Source organism: Myotis daubentonii, chromosome 8 (assembly GCF_963259705.1).
Source record: "Myotis daubentonii chromosome 8, mMyoDau2.1, whole genome shotgun sequence".
In the NCBI taxonomy this organism is placed as follows: domain Eukaryota; kingdom Metazoa; phylum Chordata; class Mammalia; order Chiroptera; family Vespertilionidae; genus Myotis; species Myotis daubentonii.
Genome location: NC_081847.1, coordinates 26,256,235 through 26,279,299, shown reverse-complemented (window position 1 = coordinate 26,279,299; position 23,065 = coordinate 26,256,235). Strand labels below are relative to the sequence as shown.

Genomic DNA, 23,065 nt, shown 5'->3' with positions numbered 1-23,065 from the left:
CATATTGCTCCCTAAGTTACCATGCCAGCCCCTTTCCAATACTGAAGACTTTCCTGTTCAATGGGGGGAGAGGGGGGGCGCGTCTTGCAATGTTGTCACAAAAACAGTCATAGAAACAAACCAAGCTTACAATATCACAACACCCAGGGGCTCTCAGGACCTCAACTGCACACCTGCAAAGCTTCCTTTGAAGCACAACAAACCGGCTACCCCACTCTCTCTCCTCCCCCCTTGCCCAGGGTAATTAATATCAATTTTCCTTAGTTCCAACACATCTTTAAGTGAATATGCAGATAACTTCAAATAGATAATTAAAGGAGTAGTTAACTGGGGGCTAGGGACCCCTGTATCACATCATAAAAAGATTTTAAGGAATTTCATTACCTCAGAATTCAAGTAGCAAACTATTTTAAATGAGCCACAGCCTCCCTTAACCTAAGGCCCATTGAGGTAGTTGTTATTTCTTAAAGAAAATACTTCTTAAATATTTTTTTTAAAAAATTCTCGATTGGCTCTTTTATTTTACAGAAAGGTATTCTGCTCTGAATTAACACTTTCCTCCCTGCGAAGAAAGCAGAAAGGATGGGACTCCATGGCCTAAAAATTTACACATTGAAGCTAGTGGTAACCAGCTTAAAACTGATCAGAACAGTAAACTAATTCCTAAATTGACAGAGAGAACTCATTTCTTTACTATTGAACTTTTTGGGAGTGATGGCCTGGCCTCACCACCTGCTTATTCAGGGTTTGTTACCTGGACATTGTGCATTTCATTCCAGCATGTGAAGGCATTTATTCTAAATGAACTCACGAAAGGACATTTTCTAAGAATTTAACATAAACACTCTTTGCCAATGAAAGGAATATTTTCTGGCGTCTTGTTTCCTCTGCTGTTACCCTTATTGCAGAAACAGCTCTTGTTTCATTAAAGTGGATGCAGGAGAGGCCAGTGAAATGAAAGGATGAGGGAAATTTCATCAAGGACATATGAGCTGAGTGCATTGGAGGCCCAAACTCCATTTTCTGATTCTTTCCAAATATTTTAGCACTTTGCAATCAGCTTTTTGAATCTTTCCAAATATTCCAGGGTTTGGCAATTTATGCACAAAATATTATTGCATACACTTATTACTTTTCAGTTCCTATCCCAAAAGGGTTTCTATCCTAGAAAGGGTTTCAAAGGCAGTGATTAAATTAAATGAAATAGTTGTTCAGTGATAAGCAGAACACAAGAAAATGTTTTGTTAAGTAGTAATTTTGGCCTAACAGCTGTGTGCATCTCGTCCAGTGTAAATTATCCCTGCTTCTGTTATCCATGCATGCTTCCATATTCTTTCATTCTTTCAGCCTTTCTCCCTTCCTCCCTCCCTCCCTCCCTCTGTGTGTGTGTGTGTGTGTGTGCGTATGTGTGCAGATAACGTGCACACACACACGTGTGTGCTTGCTGGTGCTAATGGGGACAGTGGGGACAGATGCATTTTTATATTTCACTGTGGAATGAAATATCAACAAGCCAAATTTCAACTGCTACAAAGCCTAGATTTACCCTTTTGAATCTTATAAACATATGTCAAATAAATGGGTTAAGTAGGGGTTATGTAGTCTATAACGTATTATGGGATAAATATGGAAGGATAAAGAGTTACATTTTTGCACTGACTCTCCTATTTAACATATATTTCCTCCATCTGCATTGTCCTTTCTTGTTTTTTACAGCAGGACAATATTCCCACTTCTTTCAAGGGTAAGTAGGTGACCCGGGAGCTCAGAGTGCTCGTGCCACCTTCTCCAAGGGGCCTTCGTTGGTTGATTCCATCCCACCCAGGGTTAGCTGTCTTACATTTTCTTTCCCTAAACATCGCTGTACACCTTGTGCCAGGCAAACCCATATCTTCATATACCTTCTTCTTTTCCCTCATCCAAATTGAAGTTTTACACACTCAGGGAACTTTTCCCCACTTATATAAAGAAGCAATCACTGAATGGTATGAGATTCACAAAGTCTAATTCAATAAGTATATGAACTGAAGAGAACCCTTCAAAGGTCTTGCAGTGGTTCTCAACCTTCTGACCCTTTAAATACAGTTCCTCATGTTGTGACCCAACCATAAAATTATTTTCATTGCTACTTCATAGCTGTAATGTTGCTACTGTTATGAATCGTAATGTAAATGTCTGATATGCAGGATGGTCTTAGGCGACCCCTGTGAAAGGGTCGTTTGACCGCCAAAGGGGTCGCGACCCACAGGTTGAGAACCACTGTGACTTAGAGGATCTAGAGGAGATTCAAAAGCCAACTTGCTTGGTCATACTTACCTCTGATATTTCATCAGCAGCAATGATGAAAACTGACATAGCCATCATCCACATGAATGTACATGTTTATATCAGTTTCTCATACTTTCCTACCCCAGAAATGAAGAATGAAGCAAATTCTGAAACACTTTTTTACTATTTTTAAATATAATTTAATGTTAAATTTTGCTCCTTTATCACCTCTTTGGTAATTTAAATAACTGAAGTTTGTTGGGTTTTTTTTTTTTCAAAAGGATGATTAGAAAGTTGTGTAATTGGTGTAGCTGAAAGTTGTAGGAATAATGGTTTAATTCCCATCGCAGCATAAAAATCACTAGGAATAAAATGAATAAACCTATGGGTAATTGTTAGCTATGTTTAAGATTAAGCACCTAAAAGGTCATTAAATTAATTATGTTTGAAGACTCCCAGGAAGAAAGGGTTAATGTTGCTTTGATTTTTTTCTTTTAACTCTTTAAAGTACTCCCTTATGTCAACAAAGAAATTATTTATGTCAGATATGAAGGAAACTATTTTCAAAGGAATCACCATTGATATATAAATCAGCTAAATAATTTAACATTAATGACCACTGCTACTTATCATCTAATATTTTATTTTTTAAAACAGATAGTCATCAATTAATTCAGTTGATCTTTTAACAACTTATAAAGTGAGGATATCTATAATAATGTTTTACAAGAGAAACTGTCATAATCTTTTACAGATATCTCTCTTCCTTGTATAATAGTACTTATTTATCTGTAGGTTTCCAAAGCATAATGTAGGTAGTAGGTACTCAGTTAATATTGACAGGCTAAATTGATTTGTTTTTCATTTTGAATGCTTTGTATTCGATGGCTCACTTAGCCTACCCAGCCATCTCATGAGCTATTATGCCATTTTTTAAGATGAGGAACACTAAAGTCCATACAATAAAAAATAGTGAAAACTGAACTGAAATCTATTTATTTCTTTTCTCGTTAAAGTACTGGAGGAAGAGAAAGAGAGAGCCAGAGAAAATATAATGGCTTCATTACATATGTCTCATTGTTTTCTAGTTTTTACAGAACTACAGGAAAATAATAATTGCTAACATGACAGAGTGCTAACATGACAAGTTGTAAGGTATATACATTTTATAGCTTCCACTCTCAACTGATGATAATTGATTTTATATCAATCACAATTTGCCTCAATTATTTTATATATAATAATTTATGAAAAGTTCTTGAAAAATGTTTGGCTGAAATATCAAAATACAGATGTAAAATAAAGATGTTAAGTTATTGTAGCTGATTTATATATCAGATGGTGATTCCTTTGAAAATGGCTTTCTTCATATCTTACATAAATAATTTCTTTGTTGACACAAAAGAGTACTTTAAAGAGTTAAAAAATATCAAAATAAAGATGTAAAAATGTGTATCTAATTATTAATAGAGGAATAGGTTTGAGAAAATAATCATATAGACATTATGGAGAAAATATTATATCAAAATATTTATTTATTTAAAACAGCATTCTATACATTTCAGGAATGTGAATTAATGATAGAGTTTATATTTCAGCTTGTTATTTGAGTCACTGAGTAAAGATTTTTATTGAAATAAAAATATGGTATATTTTGGAGTCAAAGTATTATATAAGAAAAAATAAAGATGATCCCTACAAAGTCAAGGCATGTGATTTTTCTATTTTAATTCTAACTGACCATGTGACATTTAGGAAGGTCATTTAATTTATCTGAGCCTTAGTTTTAGGATATATACAACCATAATAAGGTATGTCTTCCCTTACCTGCCTTCTAAAGCTGTAGGAGTATCAAATTTGACAATGGTCCTTTATATCATTATTTTATGACCTTATATTACTGATTATTCACATAATGAAACCCTCTAAGAAATAAAATATTTGGAGATCACTACAATTGATGAGGACTGCATGTCTGTTGCTGAAATAACTGTATTTTGATTCTGATTTACAGAGAGAAAAAAGGTTAGCTCAGTAGTATTTCTATTTCTGCTCCACTAGATGCTGAAGAGTCATATCAGTGTGTGTGTGTGTGTAGCTGTTTGTTTATGTAACTATGAAACATTACTGTTCTAAGAGACCCTAAGTAACCCTCCACAAACTTCAGGTTCACTTACATTCCTCTTGGCAGAGTAAATACAATATAATGAATGAGGGTAAGTAAATGACCCTAGAGTTCAGAGTGCTCATGCAACCAGACAGCAGAACTCACGGGAAGTAAGCCCTATGGATATACTGCATTAACTGACAGCCTTGTTTGGGGAGGCATCAATTTAACTTTAAACCCATGAGCTCATTGCAAGCAGGGAAGAGAAGGAGATGTCTCCCAATGCAGGAAACGGTTGCCATAGCATTTTCCTTCCCTCTTACTTACTGCCTACTCCTCCAGTCCTAAAGCAGCAACAATTTGTGCTCTACTATTTTCTTTCAGGAGCCAGATGCATTTTCAGAAGCCAGGACTCCAGTGATGTGATTGTAATAGCTACACCATCTACTAACTGTTTTCGGTAAGGATATCAAATAAATCCATTAAGTTTCTCAGGACAGAATCATCTTTGCGGATGGAACTGCCGAACAGGAAACAGACTCAGAGAGAATTTCAACCCCCGCCCCCAATCTCATTGGCCCTTTGCACAATCCAAGCCACAATTACTCCTGCAACACAACATATTCCTTTCAGCACTCGCAGCCCTGGACAGCTCCCTCGCCGCGCGGTTCATTCCCCTGCAGTGAGCAGATCCTGTTCAGCCTGCACCGGTCGGGTGCGGCATCCGACACCAAGTCCTCCCCAGAGCTTGCAGAGCACGCGCTCCATCCCTCCTCCCTCTCGGCGCCCCCGCCACTGGCTCACCCCAGCTCACTCCAGACGCGACTTTAAGGGATTCCCTCTCGGACGGCCTCTGCTGCAGCACATCTGGCCTCATTCGCTGCAAGGCAACCATGGATCTCCGAGGAAGAGCCGTTCTCAGCTTGAATAGACTTCGAGTTCTCCTAATGCTGTTCCGTGAGTAACGTTTTGGCGATCGCGAGCGCCGAGTACATTCTTTGCAGAGAATAGGGCTAGCATAGTAAACAAAGTCCGCAGCTTAAGATGTGGCCCATAACATTCTGCGTGGTATTTTAGAAGTAGCGGGAGTGAGGATAGGAGTGGAAGGAGGGGGCAGAGGGCTTCCCTGCTAGGAATTCCCCAGAGAGCCACACACCTGTATGCCATATCACAGAGAGTGCTGTACCGGCCTGTTCGTGGGGTCAGAGCATTGGTAAGAAAGATTTGGTTTAAAATCCCAAGATAAAAAAAAAAAAAAGCCAGTATGGCTATAAATGAGTAAAGGCTTCATTTTTAATTTTATTTTTATTATTAATTAACAGCAATGGGCTTGAATTTGTTGGCACTAGGTTAGAGAAAAGGCTCGCAGTTCGCACAGCAGTCGTTGGGAACTTTGTCACCCCCGAGCCCGCAGACCAGGATCTCCAACCACGGAGCCTGGAACCCATAGGATTTTTTCCCCCCGCAGATACAATGGCTCGAGTCACGGCAGAACAAGAAGTGGAAAATCTCTCAGGCCTTTCCACTAACCCTGAAAAAGATATATTTGTGGTGCGGGAAAATGGGACGACCTGTCTCATGGCAGAGTTTGCAGCCAAATTTATTGTCCCTTATGATGTGTGGGCCAGCAATTATGTCGATGTAAGGAACCTTTTCCTTCCCAGCTTGCTCCTAGGGCTCCAGGGGCGAAGGGCATCCACCCTCCATGCCCTATGAAGGCCTGGGTCGCCTGCCTTGCCCCCTTGGCCCCTGCAGGCTGCTCCCGAATGCTGCATGGGGGTTCCGGCTTGTAATGCCTTCTGCTCGCTCTGCCTGCTTTGAAAGTAACCCCCTCTTTCTGCTTCCCTAACGGCGGGGTCTGCACGTAGAGCATCTAACCGCATGTTCCCAGACCTGGGATCACGCGCCCAAAGGAGAGCCCAGGCGTGCAACCTGGAGTATGGACGCGCCGCCCTTTACAGCCCCCACTGGGGCCGGGCGCGCTGAGGGGGTGCGGGGCGTCTGTGTTCCCAGCTGATCACGGAACAGGCTGAAATCTCACTGACCCGGGGAGCTGAGGTGAACGGCCGCTGTGGCCACAACGAGTCGGAGCTGCAGGTGTTCTGGGTGGATCGCGCCTACTCGCTCAAACTGCTGTTTGTAAAGGTAACTGGGAGCCCAGGGGGGCGCAGACTTTCCCGGGAGGGTGTGGGCAGGGGCCGCCCCTCAGATTCTCCGCCCAGAAGCCGCAGGGGCCATTGATGCGCGCCTTCTCCGCTGGCAGGAAGGTCACAACACCTCCAAGGGCCCTGAGGCGACGTGGAGGCTGAGCAAGGTCCAGTTTGTCTACGACTCCTCGGAGAAGACCCATTTTAAAGACGCAGTCACCGGTGAGTAGATGTCAGCGGGGCTGGGGAGGGAGCCTGGGGGAGCGCGGACACCGCAGAAGCACAGGCACGGAGGCCGGAATCCTCAGGAAATTCGGAAATGTTCTGGAAACCGATCCTGGCTTTGCGCTCCCAGGCGTGTTCTCCAGCGCAGAGAAAGAGCAAGCGCCAGTGGGTCCTCCTGACCTCAGGCCTGTACATGCGCGAGGAATCCGGGCTGAGGGCCAACCAGGCATCCCTGAGGGCATTCTGAACCGTCTGAGGGCCTGACCTCCCCTGGCTGCCTCGGGGCGACCCCTTAGGATCTGTCCTTCAGAGGGGCGCAGGGAAGGACAAAGCTGCACAACGTTCTGCTCCCGGGTTTTCCTTCTCATGCGCTGAAACTTGAAGGGGGCAGTATGGCTCCCGTCAGGATCTGATACCTTCGGTATCTTTTTGCGCAGGGCGGCAGGGCTCCCACGCCCGGCCTGTCTGCAGTCCTCCACTGAAGCCACCCCAGAGTGCATTCTGAACAGTGGCCTAATTTATGAGCTGTTTCTGCCCATCATTTTAACAACTCACCCAGATTCTCCAAAAATATCGTGGCCAGAGGAATGTCCATTCCTCAAGTAGCAACGTTTGTACTTGCAGGCACTGTCAAAGACCACATTTAAATGTATTGATTGGTTTTCTCAGTTGTCTAATCTATTCATAATGAGGCCTTTGATCACCTGAGCACCTGGGCTGAGAAAAGATTTATACTGATCACGTGAAGGAATATATATGTCATCTTTCCCTTCTCTCCCCCTTTATCATCACAGTAAAAAAAAAAAAAAGCATTTTTTTTATGTTCATAAAAATTCACATTCAAGCATTTTCCCAGGGTGTCTGCCCAGGACACAAGAAATCCTGCTTTGTGAGGAAGATATTTTATTCTTTGGGGACCAGTGTGAAATGTGGAAAACCGAGTCACTGTTCTGGGTCTTTGGGATCTGCATTGTTAGGTTTTATAGAGTAAAAAGGGTTGGGTTTTTAGGTATCATGCTCCTTTTCTAAAAAGAAATTCCAAAATTTTCCCAAGTTCCAAATGAATGTTTAAGGAGCTCCTGCTCATGAAGGAATGGGTGCATTTGTCTTTTGACACCACCTGATGCCGCAGGCAGAGCCCCAGCTCTGGCGAGGTGACATTGCCTGGCTGCACAGAGGGTTGGACAAGGTCTGGAGCTGACAGGCAAGAGCCATTTCCCTGGCTGGGGAGGTCAGGAGCCAGGAGGGTTCTGCCAGCCAGAGAGGCCTAACCACTGCTTTGGTCTTCCCCGCAGCTGGGAAGCACACAGCCAACTCACATCGCCTCTCTGCCTTGGTCACACCAGCCGGAAAGTCCTATGAGTGTCAGGCTCAGCAGACCATTTCACTAACCTCCAGCGATCCGCAAAAGACAGTCACCATGATCCTGTCTGCAGTCCACATCCAGCCCTTTGATATCATCTCTGATTTTGTCTTCAGTGAAGGTAGGTTGTGGGGGTGGTGATGGGAAGAGAAAGGGAGGAGGTAAGAGAAGGCTGGCATCAGGATGGATGTGGAAGGGGACCTGCCGAGGGTCCCAGGCTGCAGCGTGGCTTTCCTCTAGGCTGACATGACACTACTAGTATCTCCTTCTGTTATGTTTTTCTAAGGCTAAAGGCTGTAAACTGCATCATACCAACTTTCTTCAATGTCTCTTTCTTTTTTCTTCCCTCTCTCCCTTCCTCCTTCACTTCATTCTTCCCGCCCTTCCTTTATTTCTTTATCTTTCCCTTCCTCCTTTCCTTTGCTAAAAGGGGAACCTTGGTAGGGAGAGAGGTAAGAAAATCAGCTTGAAAAAATATATACAATTTTTGGTTTAAATCTTTCAATCAAAAAGCAGCTAAAAATCTCAGGTAGCTACCCAGAGAGCCATAAGTTAGAGAAGGGCCTTTGCTTCTGTGGCCTCAGTTTCTCATTGTTCTCTCTGACACTTCCAGCTGTAGTTTCTACTACGATGAGTCCAAGTTTATGTGTGTCTAGAATGCAATAGGGTGTGTGTGTGTGTGTGTGTGTGTGTGTGTGTGTGTGTGTGTGTGTGTTGCATGGAGACCACAGAAAGAGAATTATGAAGACCTGCCTCCATCCTGCACTCACTATGTGGGAGGGATACCCACATGGCTCCAGAGAGGCCTGGATCCCAGACTTGCTCACTCTGGGTTGTGGAGGAAATGTGCTTCTCCATCTGTGTTAGCCTCTGAGAGGGCATATGGCACTCAGGCATCTCCATTTCCATGGTTCTCTGCCTCCCAGCAGAGACAGGGCATGAAGAGAGCTCACCATTCTGCAATTTGTCCAAGTCTAGCCACAATTTACACTGAGCAAATGTAGGGCAAGTGAATTCTTCAATTCATTTGTTCTCTGTCTCTTGTCTGGGGGAGGTTGTTAAAGACAGGTACATATTCTGTTGACTCCTTGTGGTTAACAAATGGGAAGAGATTCTGATTGCTTTATGGATGACTTTTTGGGGGCTGGGGTTCCCCAGGTGAATACAGTTATTCCAATGTTCAGGATATTAGGGAGTCCCCATCTGTGTCACACACAAATAACTGTCATTTCCCAAGGAATCCAGTTTTCATAAAATGCACCTCCCACTCAAACCAAACTGAATTGATCCACCCCCTCCCCCCTACCACCACATGATCATTTAGAAGGCATTTGAGAATTCCTATGTTCTTGAGAGAAGGGCCTACTTCTTTTTCATCCTCATATGTTGAGCACCTAATACAGTGCTTGGCACATTGCAGATGCCCAGCTAACTTTGGCTGAATTGATATTCTGAAGCTATGCACTCAATTAATAGAGACTTCCAAATGCTTCCATGCCAGGCAAGTCAGAATCTAATTGATTTAGTAAAGCAGCGCCACACTTAATGGTCCTCACAGAAGAATGGCCTATTCCATTTTAATGTATTTTCTTCAAAATTGAAACTAAATTCTGTGTCAAGACCTTAACGTTTTTTTAAAAAAATCTGTTTGATTACAGAATTATTTATACATGTAATAATGTCTGTCTTAACCTGAAAATATTACAAATAATTAAATGTAATTGGATTTGTGATTATTGATGATCAGGAATTTATTCTGAAAATATTGGATTGTGTAGTATCAGTCCCAGGGTCCCTAACATAGTTGCTTTTGAGTTTATATGGGTCCTTTCAATAGTCTTTATTGCCTTTTGTTTTTTTACTGGTCAGCTGTTCTTAGGCACTTCATTACTTCTTGCTACTACTGGTGCTGTAGTTGCTGCTTTTACTAGTTTTTTACCAAAACCTTGCCCTTACCCACTCTGGGCTAATTCTAAGTTGTTGCTTATTATCATCCATGCACTGAGAAATCAAATCTCAGCTTAGATTTTTAGAATTGTGTACAATGTCAGAGTAACTGAATTCTGAATAAGGACCAGAGCTACTTTGCTAAAAACTGCTGAAGTTCATGGCATGGACTTCATGACATCTTTTGTTTGAAAAGCAGTTTCTTATTCACTTCCAGTTCCTAGATGGGCGTGACAGTCTTGGAGTGTTTGTACCTAAGCCCATATAACTTCCTAAATGCAGATATATTAAGCACAAGAAAATTGCACCTGTCTCACCAGGCTTCTCTGGGTAATAATTAGGATGTCCCCTTCTGTATGGTGCCCTGGGGTTTAAGCCTTGTAGCTTAGGGAGCAGGCAAGGCCCATTCAGAGTCACTCACTGGATCGATGTGCCTTTGTATGTAAGGGCTCTTTTGTTCCTGGCTCCTCCTTGCCAGAGCCTCTCAGCCCCCTGCTGTGTTTTGTAAGAGACCATTTTATTCGATTTTGTAAGACACCATTTTATTTGGTCCCCATCCCCCAGAATAGACCCTCAGGAGGCCCTGGCCATGTTGTGGATGGCTGTGTGAGTGTGAATGGAGCGTGCCTGTGCATGTGTGTGTGGGGGGGGGGTGGCGGGGGGGGGTTATCTGGTCATATATCTGTATGCTCACTGCAGGGTGTGTACATGCAGTTGGTCATGTGTGCGCAGGACCCACAGCATCAGGGTTTCCAATGAAGAACCTCCTCCCTGTGTAAGGGGGGCATACCCGGCAGCCTGCAGTTCCACACCTGCCTGCTTAGACTGAGAAAAACCAGGAAGGAAGGGTCAGTGAAGTGGATTAGTGGACACTCGCAGAGGCTTCTCTCAGCCCAAATGTGGGTTGACATCTTTATCACACAAATCCCTTTGGAGCACTGAGCTTGGTTACTACACCAATCCCCAGCGAAAGTCTCTGAGCCCAGCAGGGTCTACAGCTGCAGTGCGCACACGAATCTGCTGCAAGGTGTACAACTGCGGTGATCTTGCTAGCATGCAGAGTCCGGCTCAGTAGGTCTGGGGCAGGGCCCATGGTGCTCTGTTTCTAGACAACCCTTACCCCACCCCCCACCCCGCCATGCTCCGGGCCTGTGAAGTACTGTGGGAAATATAGGACCATGGGAGGCAGTAACACACAAGCTTTACTGGTGCTTGGACATGGTTGCATGAGAAGGGAAGCTCCTCACAGCATGAGACTGACCAGAGGGAGGTACCTAAGGACCACCATCCGGAGGGGGAGGAGTGTTGGAGAGGGGGTTACCGTGACTAGGTGATGTCTGTCACTGGGTAGCACAGTGAGGAGTCTCTGGGTCCGAGAGCTCTGAGGGGCAGTGAAGAGGCTCCAAGCCATATAGCTACAAGGCCCTAGCTTATCAATGGGTAACAGCTGTTGGTTGAGGTTTATTATGCGAAGCAGGTAGGCTCTAAATGGCTAAAAATCTGCTTGTTTGGGCTGTTTTAAAAAGAATTGGATGTGTAAAAATTTGAGTTTGGCACCAGCGGGTTTTTCAGCTAATGGATCTCAGTCTTCAGTGGGGAAATAAACCACCCAGGGGCCAATATGCGGCAGCCACATCGACTCATTTCCATAACAAATACACTTCGTGTGCCATCTACCTCCCAGCAGTTCAAGGCACCCCTGTTGTTCAGTTGGGGTGGATTAATTTGTCCTCCCACAGTTAATTCCTTGTGTGTCCCTTTGAGGGCCCCAGGAGATTCCCGTCTGTGATGGGGTGGGGGATGCGGCACTGGGAGGGGGCGATCCGCCTGAGCATTGTAATGGCTTGAACTAAAGGCAACTTTCATGCATAATGACAGAAGAAACATAATGCAACACAAAGGGTACCTCTATTCCTCTTTATTAAAAATTCAGGTTTCACAGGCATTTACACCGTACCCCATATAGGCTGGTTCCTTTTTAATTCTCTTTTGAGGAGAAAAAAAAAACAAGCAAACCAACCCGTGAAGAAGGTACTGAGACACCCCCCCTCCCCCCCCCCCCTTTTACAGTGGAGAAACTGAGGCTGGGAGAAGTGAAATTATTGGTGAAGGCTGCACTCTGCCTGGCTGCCGGGGCTGGGGCCAGAACCTGTCTTTGGGTAACAGGTCCTGTGCTCTTAGCCTCCGAGAGCCTCCGCTGCTTCTGCTCAGCAACCATAACCAACATGGGGAGGCAGAAGCACCTTTAGAAAGGTCACCGGGTACCTTGGACTCATGAGCTTTTTGTCGTTGCTGCTGACATCATGAATGGGAGATGCCACCTGGTCTGTATTTTACCCAGAACTATGGGAAAAACAGCTTGTGTTCTAGTGGAAATAAAGGAGCCTTACCTTTCTCTGTATGCCACCCCCAGTAGGTGCCCCGTGGCTAGCTGCCATGCCTCCAACCCAGCGAGGGTTTGCTGATGCTCATCCTGGGGGATGTGTGGCACCTCCCAGTCAAGAAACAGGTCACCCTGGGTAGTTACTCCTCAGGGCCTCCTGTATAAGCATCTGAGAGATATTTCTGTTATTATAGTAACACTACTGAGAACTGCGCTGAAGGTTGGAATATGGAGCCCGATGTAGGGCCACGTTGCTGGCCTTAGTGTTCCTGGCACTGTACTGGGACACAGTGCTTTGGTGTGGGTTCCCCAGAAGCAGATTCTAAGGGAGTGTGTAAGGGCAAGTGGTTTACTTAGGAGGTGGGTCTGGAAAGCCCTGGCAGGGGATTGGAGAAGTGAGATAGGAAGGCAAGGCAGCTGCACAGGCCCATCAGTGAGCAGATTACTACTGTGGGCACCTGGGGTCACGCTGCTGGAACCTCTGGGAGAGGCTGTAGGACCTACCTCATGTATCCCACCTGAGCTGGGAGGGGAAGGGTAAGGAAGGAAGGGGGCCAGCCTTTACCTGCCAACTCCCATGCACTCCATCGGGGTAAAACACAGATTAGGTGGCATCTCCCAATCATGCTGCTAGGAATATTAGAAGCCATGATAAAAACTCATGAATTCAGGGTGCCAACAATCTCTCCAGTGACTGCTGGGGTGGAGGGGCAGGCATAGACTCTGGGTCGTCTAACCGCCTGGTAGTCAAAACCCGTGGGAATGTGTGGCAATGGTGAATGCCAAGGGGACGAGACATGGTCCGTATCTGCTATACCTTATTACTGGGAGATATAAACTTCCCCTGGCCTGGGGGAGCTTACAGGCTGGTGGGATAGAGTTTACACATATCCTTCTTGTGCTTGCCCTATTCCTGACACACAGAGGCATAATTAATATTTAAGATTCCTTCTAGTATTAATGAAGGTAACAACCCACAATAGTATCAGTAGTACCTGTGACATTGTCACAAATAGATATCGTATTTTCATCTCACGTTAGTTTGTACAGATCTTGCAAATAATTATGCTTCTCACTACTTTGTAAATCACAGCCAGCATACACGTGTATTAACAAAAAGTACCTATAGTATTGTCTTTCCAATTATTCAAAAGTATGTTGATAGCTGCATGTCAGTATAATCTGTTTCCTGTATAACCTTAAATATTTTATTTTTATGCATTTATAAGCATTATTCTAAGAAGGGTGTTACAGTTTCATCAAACTAGTACAAAAAATGATTACAACCTATGGTCATCCATGGCCTAAATATATTAAATGGAAAATTCCATTTAGTAGGTCATGGCCAGCACTATTTATTTATTTTGTTTGTTTTTATTGATTTCAGAGAGGAAAGGAGAGGGAGAGATAGAAATATGAGTGATGAGAGAGAATCATTGATCAGCTGCCTCCCACACCCCCTCTACTGGGGAACAAACCCCCCAATCCAGGCATATGCCCTGACCAGGAATCAACCTGTGACCTCCTGGTTCATAGGTCAATGCTCAACCACTGAGCCACGCTGGCTGGGTGCCAGCACTGTTTTAAATAAAAGAGAATAGAATAGGGTATAAAATTATTTGAAGCACAAAGTAAGGATAACTATTGTTTTGTAAAATTTCAGTTTTAGTTATAAATGTATACATCTGTTTTGACTTATAATATAAAATTTTTTCCCTATGGGTTAGAGATAGTTTGAGAACACTGGCTGAAGCCTAAAAGGGAAATGGGAATCCTTTATGGGTTCACAATCTCTCATCTAAAATCTTGGACAATTTTCAGAATATTGTAGATTTTAGGAAAACATATACTGTGATTTTGCTTTCCACAATTTCAATTACCTATGGTCAACCATGGTCTAAATATATAAATGGAAAATTCCAGAAATAAACAAGTCATAAGTTTTAAATTGTGCAATGCTCTGAGCAGCATGGTGAACTATCTTGCTGTCCTACTTTATCCCACCTGGTCTGTGAATCAGCCCTTTGTCCAACATATCTACATTATCTGCCATTAGTCATTGAGTAGCTCTTCAGGTTATCACATTGACTATTGCATATCACAGAGCCCTGTGTTCAAGTAACCCTTATAGCCCACGTCTTTCACCTCACTTCATCTCATCACTCGGTTATTGTATCATCCACATCATCGCATGAAGAAGGGTGAGTACATTATAATAAGGTATTTTGAAAGGAGACCGCATTCACATAACCTTTAGTACAGTATATTGTTATAATTGTTCTATTTTTAGTTATTGTGGTTAATCTCTTACTATGCCTAATTTATAAATCAGTTTATTATAGGTACGTGTTTAGAGGGGAAAAAAACATTATCCTATATAATAAAAGGCTAATATTCAAATTGTTCCCTCGACTGGAAGTTTGACTGGGAGTTTGACCAAGGAGCAGGGCCGGCCCACCAACTTCCCACGGCCTCTTCCCCTGGCCAGCCCAGCCTGATCAGCCCCAATCTGGCTGGCTGGACCCCACCCATGTATGAATTGGTGCACCGGGCCTCTGGTACATATATATATATGTTCCAAGACCCTCAGTGAATGTCTAAAATTGTGGAGAATATATATATATATATATATATATATCATATCCCCATGTATAAGAGAGACTATTGTATTAAGAAGACCCCAGATTCTGATTGCAGTCCCCTGTAATCAAATATATTAACATATCTGTATCTTGCGATGAAAAATGTGAATGAGTGATAACAAAGTACTTTTGTTTTCCAGAACTTTGTGGGTTTTGGAATGGTGGATAAGGGATAGCAGGCTCAGGAATTCCCCTTTATTTGACCTCTTAGTGGAAGGAGATGGGTAAGGATGGGGGGATTCAGTATTTTTCATGACACTTTTTGACATCCTCTTATTTTCCCATGATTATTTTTGAAATGTCCATAGTTTAATACTCCCTTTAGAAACCACTTCCTGTGCCGTGTTTAGTTCAGTTTTTTTTTTTTCCCTAACGCAACAAAAAACTTTGTTAAGAAATAAAACACAACCTGGCTGGTGTGGCTCAGTGGTTGACTATTGACCCATGAATCAGGAGGTCATGGTTCGATTCCAGGTCAGGGCACATGCCCTGGTTGGGGGCTCAGTCTCCAGTGGGGGGCATGCAGGAGGCAGCTGATCAATGATTCTCATCATTGATGTTTCTAGCTCTCTTGTCCTCTCCCTGAAATAAAATTTTTAAAAAAGAAAAGAAAAACAAAAAACACAATAGTAATTTAATTTGGCAATGTATTCATGCCAAAATACATTGTGCTTTTCTCCTCTGGAAAAAAGATGGGATATAAAATGTTATTTCTCATAACTACACCAAAGTTATTATCTATTTAAGAATAATATATCTGGCACTACGATTCTGACACCAAATCCAATATTAGTGGTTTTTCCCCAACCATTTTTTTTCCCCAAGCAATTTTCTGACACTAACTGGGAGTCCTACAATTCCACTCAATTCTGACATGATCCACCTGGAGATAGGCTCAGATCCCACAGGTTAAGAACTCAGCCCTACAAGACTACCCCCTCCCCACTTCAGACAGCACTCTGACCAACCTGCTATATATTGGAGGTTTCCTCCTTCTCCTCAGGTCTGATTAATTTGTTAGAGTGGCTCTCAGAACTCTATTAGATCACCCATTTATAAAAGGTCAGGGCACATGCCCTCTCTGAGTGTGCCATTCTCCCTACATATCCTTGTGTTCACCAACCAAAAGCTCCATAAACCAGTTCTTGTGGGATTTTATTGAGGTATCATTGCAGAGGCAGGACTGATTATATCACCAGCCATTGGTGATTGAACTTAATCTCTAGGGCAGCGGATCTCAACCTGTGGGTCACGACCCCTTTGGCGGTCGAACGACCTTTTCACAGGCATCGCCTAAGACCATCCTGCATATCAGATATTTACATTACGATTCATAACAGTAGTAACATTACAGTTATGAAGTAGCAACGAAAATAATTTTATGGTTGGGTCACAACATGAGGAACTGTATTTAAAGGGCCAGAAGGTTGGGAACCACTGCTCTAGGGCCTCTCCCCTCCCGGAAATCAGGGTTTGGGGTCCAAAAGTTTCAACACTTTAATCTCAGAGCTGGTTCTCCTGGCAACCAGCACCCCCCCCCCCCCGCCCCACCATCCTTAGGTGACGGAGGGGCCTTCCCAAAGTCCCTCATTAATATAAACTCAGGTGTGGTTGAAGGGGGTTTGTTAGGAATATCAAAGTATGAGTTTGCAGCCAGCACATGGAAATTGAGCAAACCCCATAATCTCTGTTAACATAACACGCACAACAGTGTGTTTTAGTGAGGAAAACAACCTTTCTTGTTAACAAAATCCCTACTCCAGGGATTCCATTTCTGTTCATTGTTCTCTTCAAAGATAAAATAGGATTGTTATGGAGATTAAATGAGACAATCTTGGTACTTAGGACTGAAAATTAATTTAGGAACCAGGCATGTTAAGTATGAGCTTTTAGAAAACTGCATATTTGCCTGTGATTTTCCAGATTCTTTGTATTGGTCTTGGGTGAGTTGAGAGGGAGGACTGTATCAACAGGGATTCTGGAGCATCCTGGCACATAGTAATTGCACAATAAGCACTCACTGGGTCATTTTTACTTAAGAACTTGGTCTTTATAAACAAACAGATATCTAAAGCTTGTTTTATCCAGTTGTGGCTCATAAGTTTGGTGAAAGGCCAGTCGTTAGCCACAGGGAGCAAAGGAGCTCAAGTAAACATGCACTGCTTGCTAGGAATGCACTTCTGATCACCTCTACTAAGTTTCTGACCATCAGGTTTCCCCCAAATTGCTTTTCTGGTTCTACATGAAAATGAAGACCTGGGGCTATGAAACTTTTGAATTTTAAGAGAGTAAGATTGAATCACCCTGTGTGCTGGTAACATTTTCTTTCTTGATCTAGGTGCTGGTTACATGGGGTATTCATTTGTGAAAATTCATTAAGCTCTGCACTTTCTTTTAAAAATTTACTATATGTACATATATTCAAATGCACAAATCTAAAGTATTTAACCCAATGCATTTTTATCTGTACTTGCAACCAGGTGACTCTCACCTAGATCAAGAAAGAGAATATTTCCATCGCATCTGAAAGTTGCCTTGTGCCCTGTTTGCCAGATATAAGCACTTTTATTAGTTTAATCACCATAGATTAGTTTTACCTGTTCTTAATGTCATATAAATAGCATCACAAAATATGTACTCTTTTGCATCTGAAAGGCTTCTTGGTCTTGATTAGAAACCATTAAACAGTTTTACAAAGTGTTGGTACCATTTTCCACCAATGACGCATGAGAGTTCCAATTGCTTCATACAGTTGCCGACACTTGGCACTTTTAGACTTTTTAAAGCTGTATATCTGTGTACAATTCTCTATGGGTACATTATACTTCAAGAAAAAGTTATACAATCAAACCAATAATAAAATGATAGTGGTTGTTTCTGACACTCTGAAAATTGAAAAATTCATCTGAATATTGTTGACATTGCCCAGAATTCAATAACTGAATGTTGCCTTATTTAATTGGTATATTTTTATTTTAGATTATGCAAAAATATTGTGATTCAGCCTTAGGGTTGGTTGGGGAAATATTGTTTCTGAAAACACACACACACACACACACACACACACACACACACACACACACACACACCACAGGTCTTCCCAAAGTTTCCTTGAAGGAGATTTTCATCCCATTGCCTTTAAATTTTGTATGATTTTTGATGTATGATTTAGTGCCTTTGGACAGGAGCTCACTGCTTTTCTTCTTCTTTTCCATTTCAGAGCATAAATGCCAGGTGGATGAACAGGAACAGTTGGAGGAAACCTTGCCCCTGATTTTGGGGCTCATCTTGGGTCTCGTCATTGTGGTAACGCTGGTGATTTACCACATCCACCACAAAATGACTGCCAACCAGGTGCAGATCCCTAGGGACCGGTCCCAATATAAACACATGGGCTAGGGGCCATTAGGCAGGCAGCCCCAAACCCTTGTGCCCCACCTGGATCAGATAGAGACACAAAAGCACTTTACCACCTTGTACATGGGATACACCAACATAGCTACAATCCGGCAGTCCTGGGTATCCCAGGCTTGCTTGGCCAGCGTCCATGCTTAAACCCAGGGATGGAGGGATTCTTTTGGATGCAGGAGGTGAGTGGCAGTTCTTCTCTCTATGCTGGGGAATGGGAATAGAGGGGGTCAGCTAGCTTTCATGCTCATGGTGGCTTGGCTTTGACTCTTGAAGGAGCAACACATAAAAGTCAGAGGGGTATCTGGCCCCAAACTTTACAGATTGGAAAGACACTCCCTTTGGGAGGACACCCCTTTAGGTTCAGAGGAATGGGGGGGCTTTGGTCCCTTGAACACAGCTGGCTTACCCTGTACAATTGTCAATGCACACGAAATACAACCTCATGCTCCCTGCGGCAAGACCCCTGAAAGTGACCCATGCTTCTGGCTGGCATTCTGCATGTCTAGTGATTGTCTTGGGAATGTTCCACTGCTACTTGCACCCAGTGACTTCGCAGCACAAGCACCTGGTCAATGCCACTCTGCAGAGCTGTTTGGACTTCACAGTGTGCCAGGTCCAACTAAGGGGACCTGAAGAATCAATCAATCCATGTGAGTTTGTTTTTCAGAATGAATTAAAACACTACAGTCTAAAGTTTGGCTGCTTTCTTGAAACAAGAAGACAAACCTAAAATGGTTTCTTTGGCGTCCAGAGCGGGGAGGGCAATGATGAAGACGGGGTATTCATTTCTGCAGGAGGAAAAGCAAAGGATGGGCAGAAGGCATCGGAGGGGATGTGGGCCTTTCCAAGTGGCAAAACATGAATTTCTTTGGCAATTATACATCGCTTTAATGATGACATCTCTTAACAATTGGTCTGATATTGCCTCTGACGCTTCTTGGTCTTGAGTTTGGTGTTTCACTTTGGATAAAAAGCTAGACTGGCCCAGTTGGGTGTGGCTCAACAGTTGAGCATTGACCCAGAAACCAAGAGGTCACCAGTACTATTCTTGCTCAGGGCACATGCCCAGGTTTCAGGCTTGATCCCCAGTAGAGGATGTGCAGGAGGCAGCCAATTGATGATTCTCTCTCATCATTGATGTTTCTATCTCTCTCTCCCTCTCCCTTTCTCTCTGAAATCAACAAAAAATATATTAAAAAGCAGGACTGAACATGGTAGCCTAGATGGAGTTTTATTTGAAGTAAAATGTAATTTATTGAGACATCATTATTTGAATTTCCCTCATTTCCTAAGTAATCATTTTTCAGAAGATCTAAGTGGGGGAAGAGGAAGCCTATCTTCTGATGTTAAGGTGGACATCCCCCACCCCCATGCAGTCTCCACCATGTAAGAGGCAGCACGAGTTCATCCCCTCCAGCCATCAACTGCCGGCAGTAGTGCATCCTTAGAAGTCCAGGATCCCAGCAAATCTTGATAAACATCAGGCAGTTGCTGTTGTAACCCATGTGTTTTCTGGTCTTTCAACCTCAGTCTTTCCCTCTGAATCAACTTTCTTCAGTGTCTGTCTGGTATCAGTGAGAAAAAAGCCCCAATTTCTGATAAAAGTTGCACATTTCACAGGGAAATGGAGCTGCCTTTAATGCCTTGGGTTACTCCATTCTGCTGTCATCTGTGATCAAATTACCCCCTGGCCAAAACTTGACAAGCCTTTCCTTTTTAGCATCCCATGCATTCTTTTTTAAAATTTTTTTACAAACTTCATTATTTAATGGAATCATCCAAGGATTTGGGGACAAATGGACACTTAGATGTACCAATAAGTTAATCTTAATTTCTGTAACCCCTTCAGAAAAACTTTCAGAAATTTGAGCCATACATCTGGAAATTCCATATTTAATTCACAACAGTAAATTTGTGTGGTTTTTTAAAATTTACTTTCACAAAACATAGGACTCTATTAGTTTTGATAGTCATTTAATCATTTATTCAACGGTTTTTGAGCACCCACTGAGTGAGTGCAGGCTAAGTGTTGGGTATACAGTAGTAAACTTGACAACTTTGAGTCTATACTGGAGGATTGACAAGAAAACAACAAACACGCAGGTCATTCTCAAAAGAACACAGTGCCCTGGCTCTTTTCAGAAAGTTGTCATTTGGCCACATCCCTATGTTTAAGCTGATTAATTAAATCTTTCTAGGATCCAGATTTTATTTATTCTTTATTTTTTTAATTGATTTCAGAGAGAGGGAGAGGGAGAGAGAGATAGAGACATCAATGATGAGAGAGAATCATTGATCGGCTGTCTCCTGCACGCCTCCTACTGGGGATCAAGCCCACAATCGGGGCATGTGCCCTGACTGAGAATCGAACCGTGACCTCCTGGTTCATGGGTCGATGCTCAACCACTGAGCAACACCAGCCAGGCTAGGATCCAAATATCTTAGATCTCAAACTTAAGACTGATTTTTCCACCTGCAACATGCAGTATGCATAAAAGCTGTAGTACTATGATTATCATTGTTATTAATCACATCATCTTTTTCTAACTAGCTGTATATGATGAGGTCTCAGGTTCAGCCAAATTTCTTTGCTCCTCATTTTATTTCTCTCAGCCATGTCTTCATCTTCATTATCAACTAAACAAAATTGGTGTGGGAGGCTGCTGTTTGGGCAGGGGCAGTGAGCTCTGGCAGGAAGGCCAGGAGTCCAGAGGCACTGAATCAACCCCCACGTCTCAGTCCTGGGCTCCTTTCATGGCCAGAGTCACTGTTTTGCATTTCACAGCTGCTACTATACCAGGAACAAGCTGAGGCTGTAGCTTCTCTCGCTGTGTTGCTCCCTAAGCTCAGAGATGAGAGAAAACAGACAAACCACAAATGCTCAATAATCCCTTTAACCATCATTTTTCATTTTTTACTGGAGTTTTAAACACAAATGCCTCTGGGCACAAAAGGATATTGGGTCGGGTTGCTGGTCTGCCCGGCTGGAGGAACCTTTTGCAGGTTCTATTGGGGAGCATGAGTTTCATTTAAATTCTGAGTGAGGTTCTTTGCAGGGTTCCCCTATACTTGGGAAATAGCTTCCTGGAGGCTTTCTCAGGGGCCAAGGGAGACTGTTCTCCAGTCTAAACTATGACCACTGTCATCTAGCCAATTGCCCAATCTTTCCATGAACAAAGAGGTGGCAAAGCCGCGTGGGTGTGGGAGGCAGCGGAGAAAGGTGGAGGATGGGAAGGGAGATGGTGGGGATGAGCTGCAGCATGGGGTGGAGGCCGCCTGCTGTGTGGGTGCACTGGGGTGTTTTACCTGCAGGTCATCCAGGCTGGCGTTGGGCACAAACACTTCCCTGGAGGAAACACCTCAGAAAGAGGCAGGCGCAGCTTTACGTCAGTGTCAAAGTGCAGTTTGCTAGCAGCCTGCGTCAGCATCATCCCAGGGGCCACCAAAAAAGAAACATCAGTTCTAGGACATCATCCCGGACTGAGTGAGAATCTCTGTAGTTTATTACCCTCCCCAGGTAATTTTGTATAACAATATGAAAACTGGTTAATGCTCGGCCTGTGTGGCTCAGGGGTTGACTGTCGCCCAATGAACAAGGAGGTCACAGTTTGATTCCCAGTCAAAGCACATGCCCAGTTGTGGGCTCGATCCCCAGTGGGGGGCATGCAGGAGGCAGCCAGTCTCTCTCTCCCTTTCTCTCTGAAATCAATAAAAAATATATTTTTTAAATCCTTTGCTATTAGCCAAATTATTGGGCTTCTCTGTGCTCATATTCTCATCAGATAATAGAGCTCATATGCCCATGGCTACAACATTATTTGCAGATTCATGACAGTGCATTAAGTCCCTAGCACATTGCCTGGTGCACTGGAAATGCTCTAGAAAAGATATTATTGATGATATTTTTCTAGCGTGATTCTTAACACATCTATTCCGACTTTACCTGCCATACAAGCACAAGAAAGACCCAATGGGGCTGGCACAAGGGTTTTAAATCTGGTATTCATAGTTTTCTGTGTTAGTTTATTTTGATTTTAGAGTGTTTATGTGCAGGGATTTCTCCCCACCCCCAGCCAGAAAACTACTTAGGTGGAGAAGTCCATGCACTCGGATGGGAAAAAATTACACCTTTGGTTTTTACTAAACTCCTATAAAAGGTAGCATTCTCTCAGTTCTGAACACAGGCACCAAACCACTGTAGAATACACAGAAATCATTACATTACATTGGTTGGTGATATCTCAAAGTCATTTATACTCCTTACTTTGAAATTATGGTAGATCTTCCCAAGATATTGTTATTTAATGCTTGATAACCATAACATTAAAACATTTTGATAACTGTACTTTAATTGGTTTCCTTTGTAAGCTGGCATGTTTTACTTGATGCATTTAAAACCATTTTCTTAGAATGGTCCATAGGCTTCAGACAGGCAAGAAGGTCTAGGGTGGGAATTAGGCTCAGAGCTCCAGGCCTATAGGCTGCCTCAGTTGTCATTCAAAGTGACCATACCTTTCAGGTTGCCTGCTGGGACAGACTCACAAGGGTTCATATGACAAATGAGATAACAAG

General features: G+C 43.2%; 1 protein-coding gene across 1 annotated transcript; it reads left to right on the top strand.

Annotated features, from left to right (window-relative positions):
• Nucleotides 1-5,029: 5,029 nt before the first annotated feature.
• LAMP5 (lysosomal associated membrane protein family member 5) lies at nt 5,030-19,186 on the top strand. Its single transcript, XM_059707552.1, has 6 exons — nt 5,030-5,332; nt 5,844-6,016; nt 6,389-6,520; nt 6,639-6,744; nt 8,043-8,231; nt 18,303-19,186. Exons 1-6 carry the CDS (start codon nt 5,269-5,271, stop codon nt 18,479-18,481), a joined length of 843 nt encoding a protein of 280 aa, XP_059563535.1. The 5' UTR covers nt 5,030-5,268; the 3' UTR covers nt 18,482-19,186.
• The last annotated feature ends 3,879 nt before the right edge of the window (nt 19,187-23,065 follow it).

Bases quoted from the DNA above. Each gene is read 5' to 3' on its own strand.
- LAMP5 (XM_059707552.1), top strand. From the start codon at position 5,269: ATGGATCTCCGAGGAAGAGCCGTTCTCAGCTTGAATAGACTTCGAGTT. The intron at 5,333-5,843 runs GTGAGTAACGTT...TTCCCCCCGCAG, and splicing joins AGTTCTCCTAATGCTGTTCC to ATACAATGGCTCGAGTCACG. The intron at 8,232-18,302 runs GTAGGTTGTGGG...TTTCCATTTCAG, and splicing joins TGATTTTGTCTTCAGTGAAG to AGCATAAATGCCAGGTGGAT.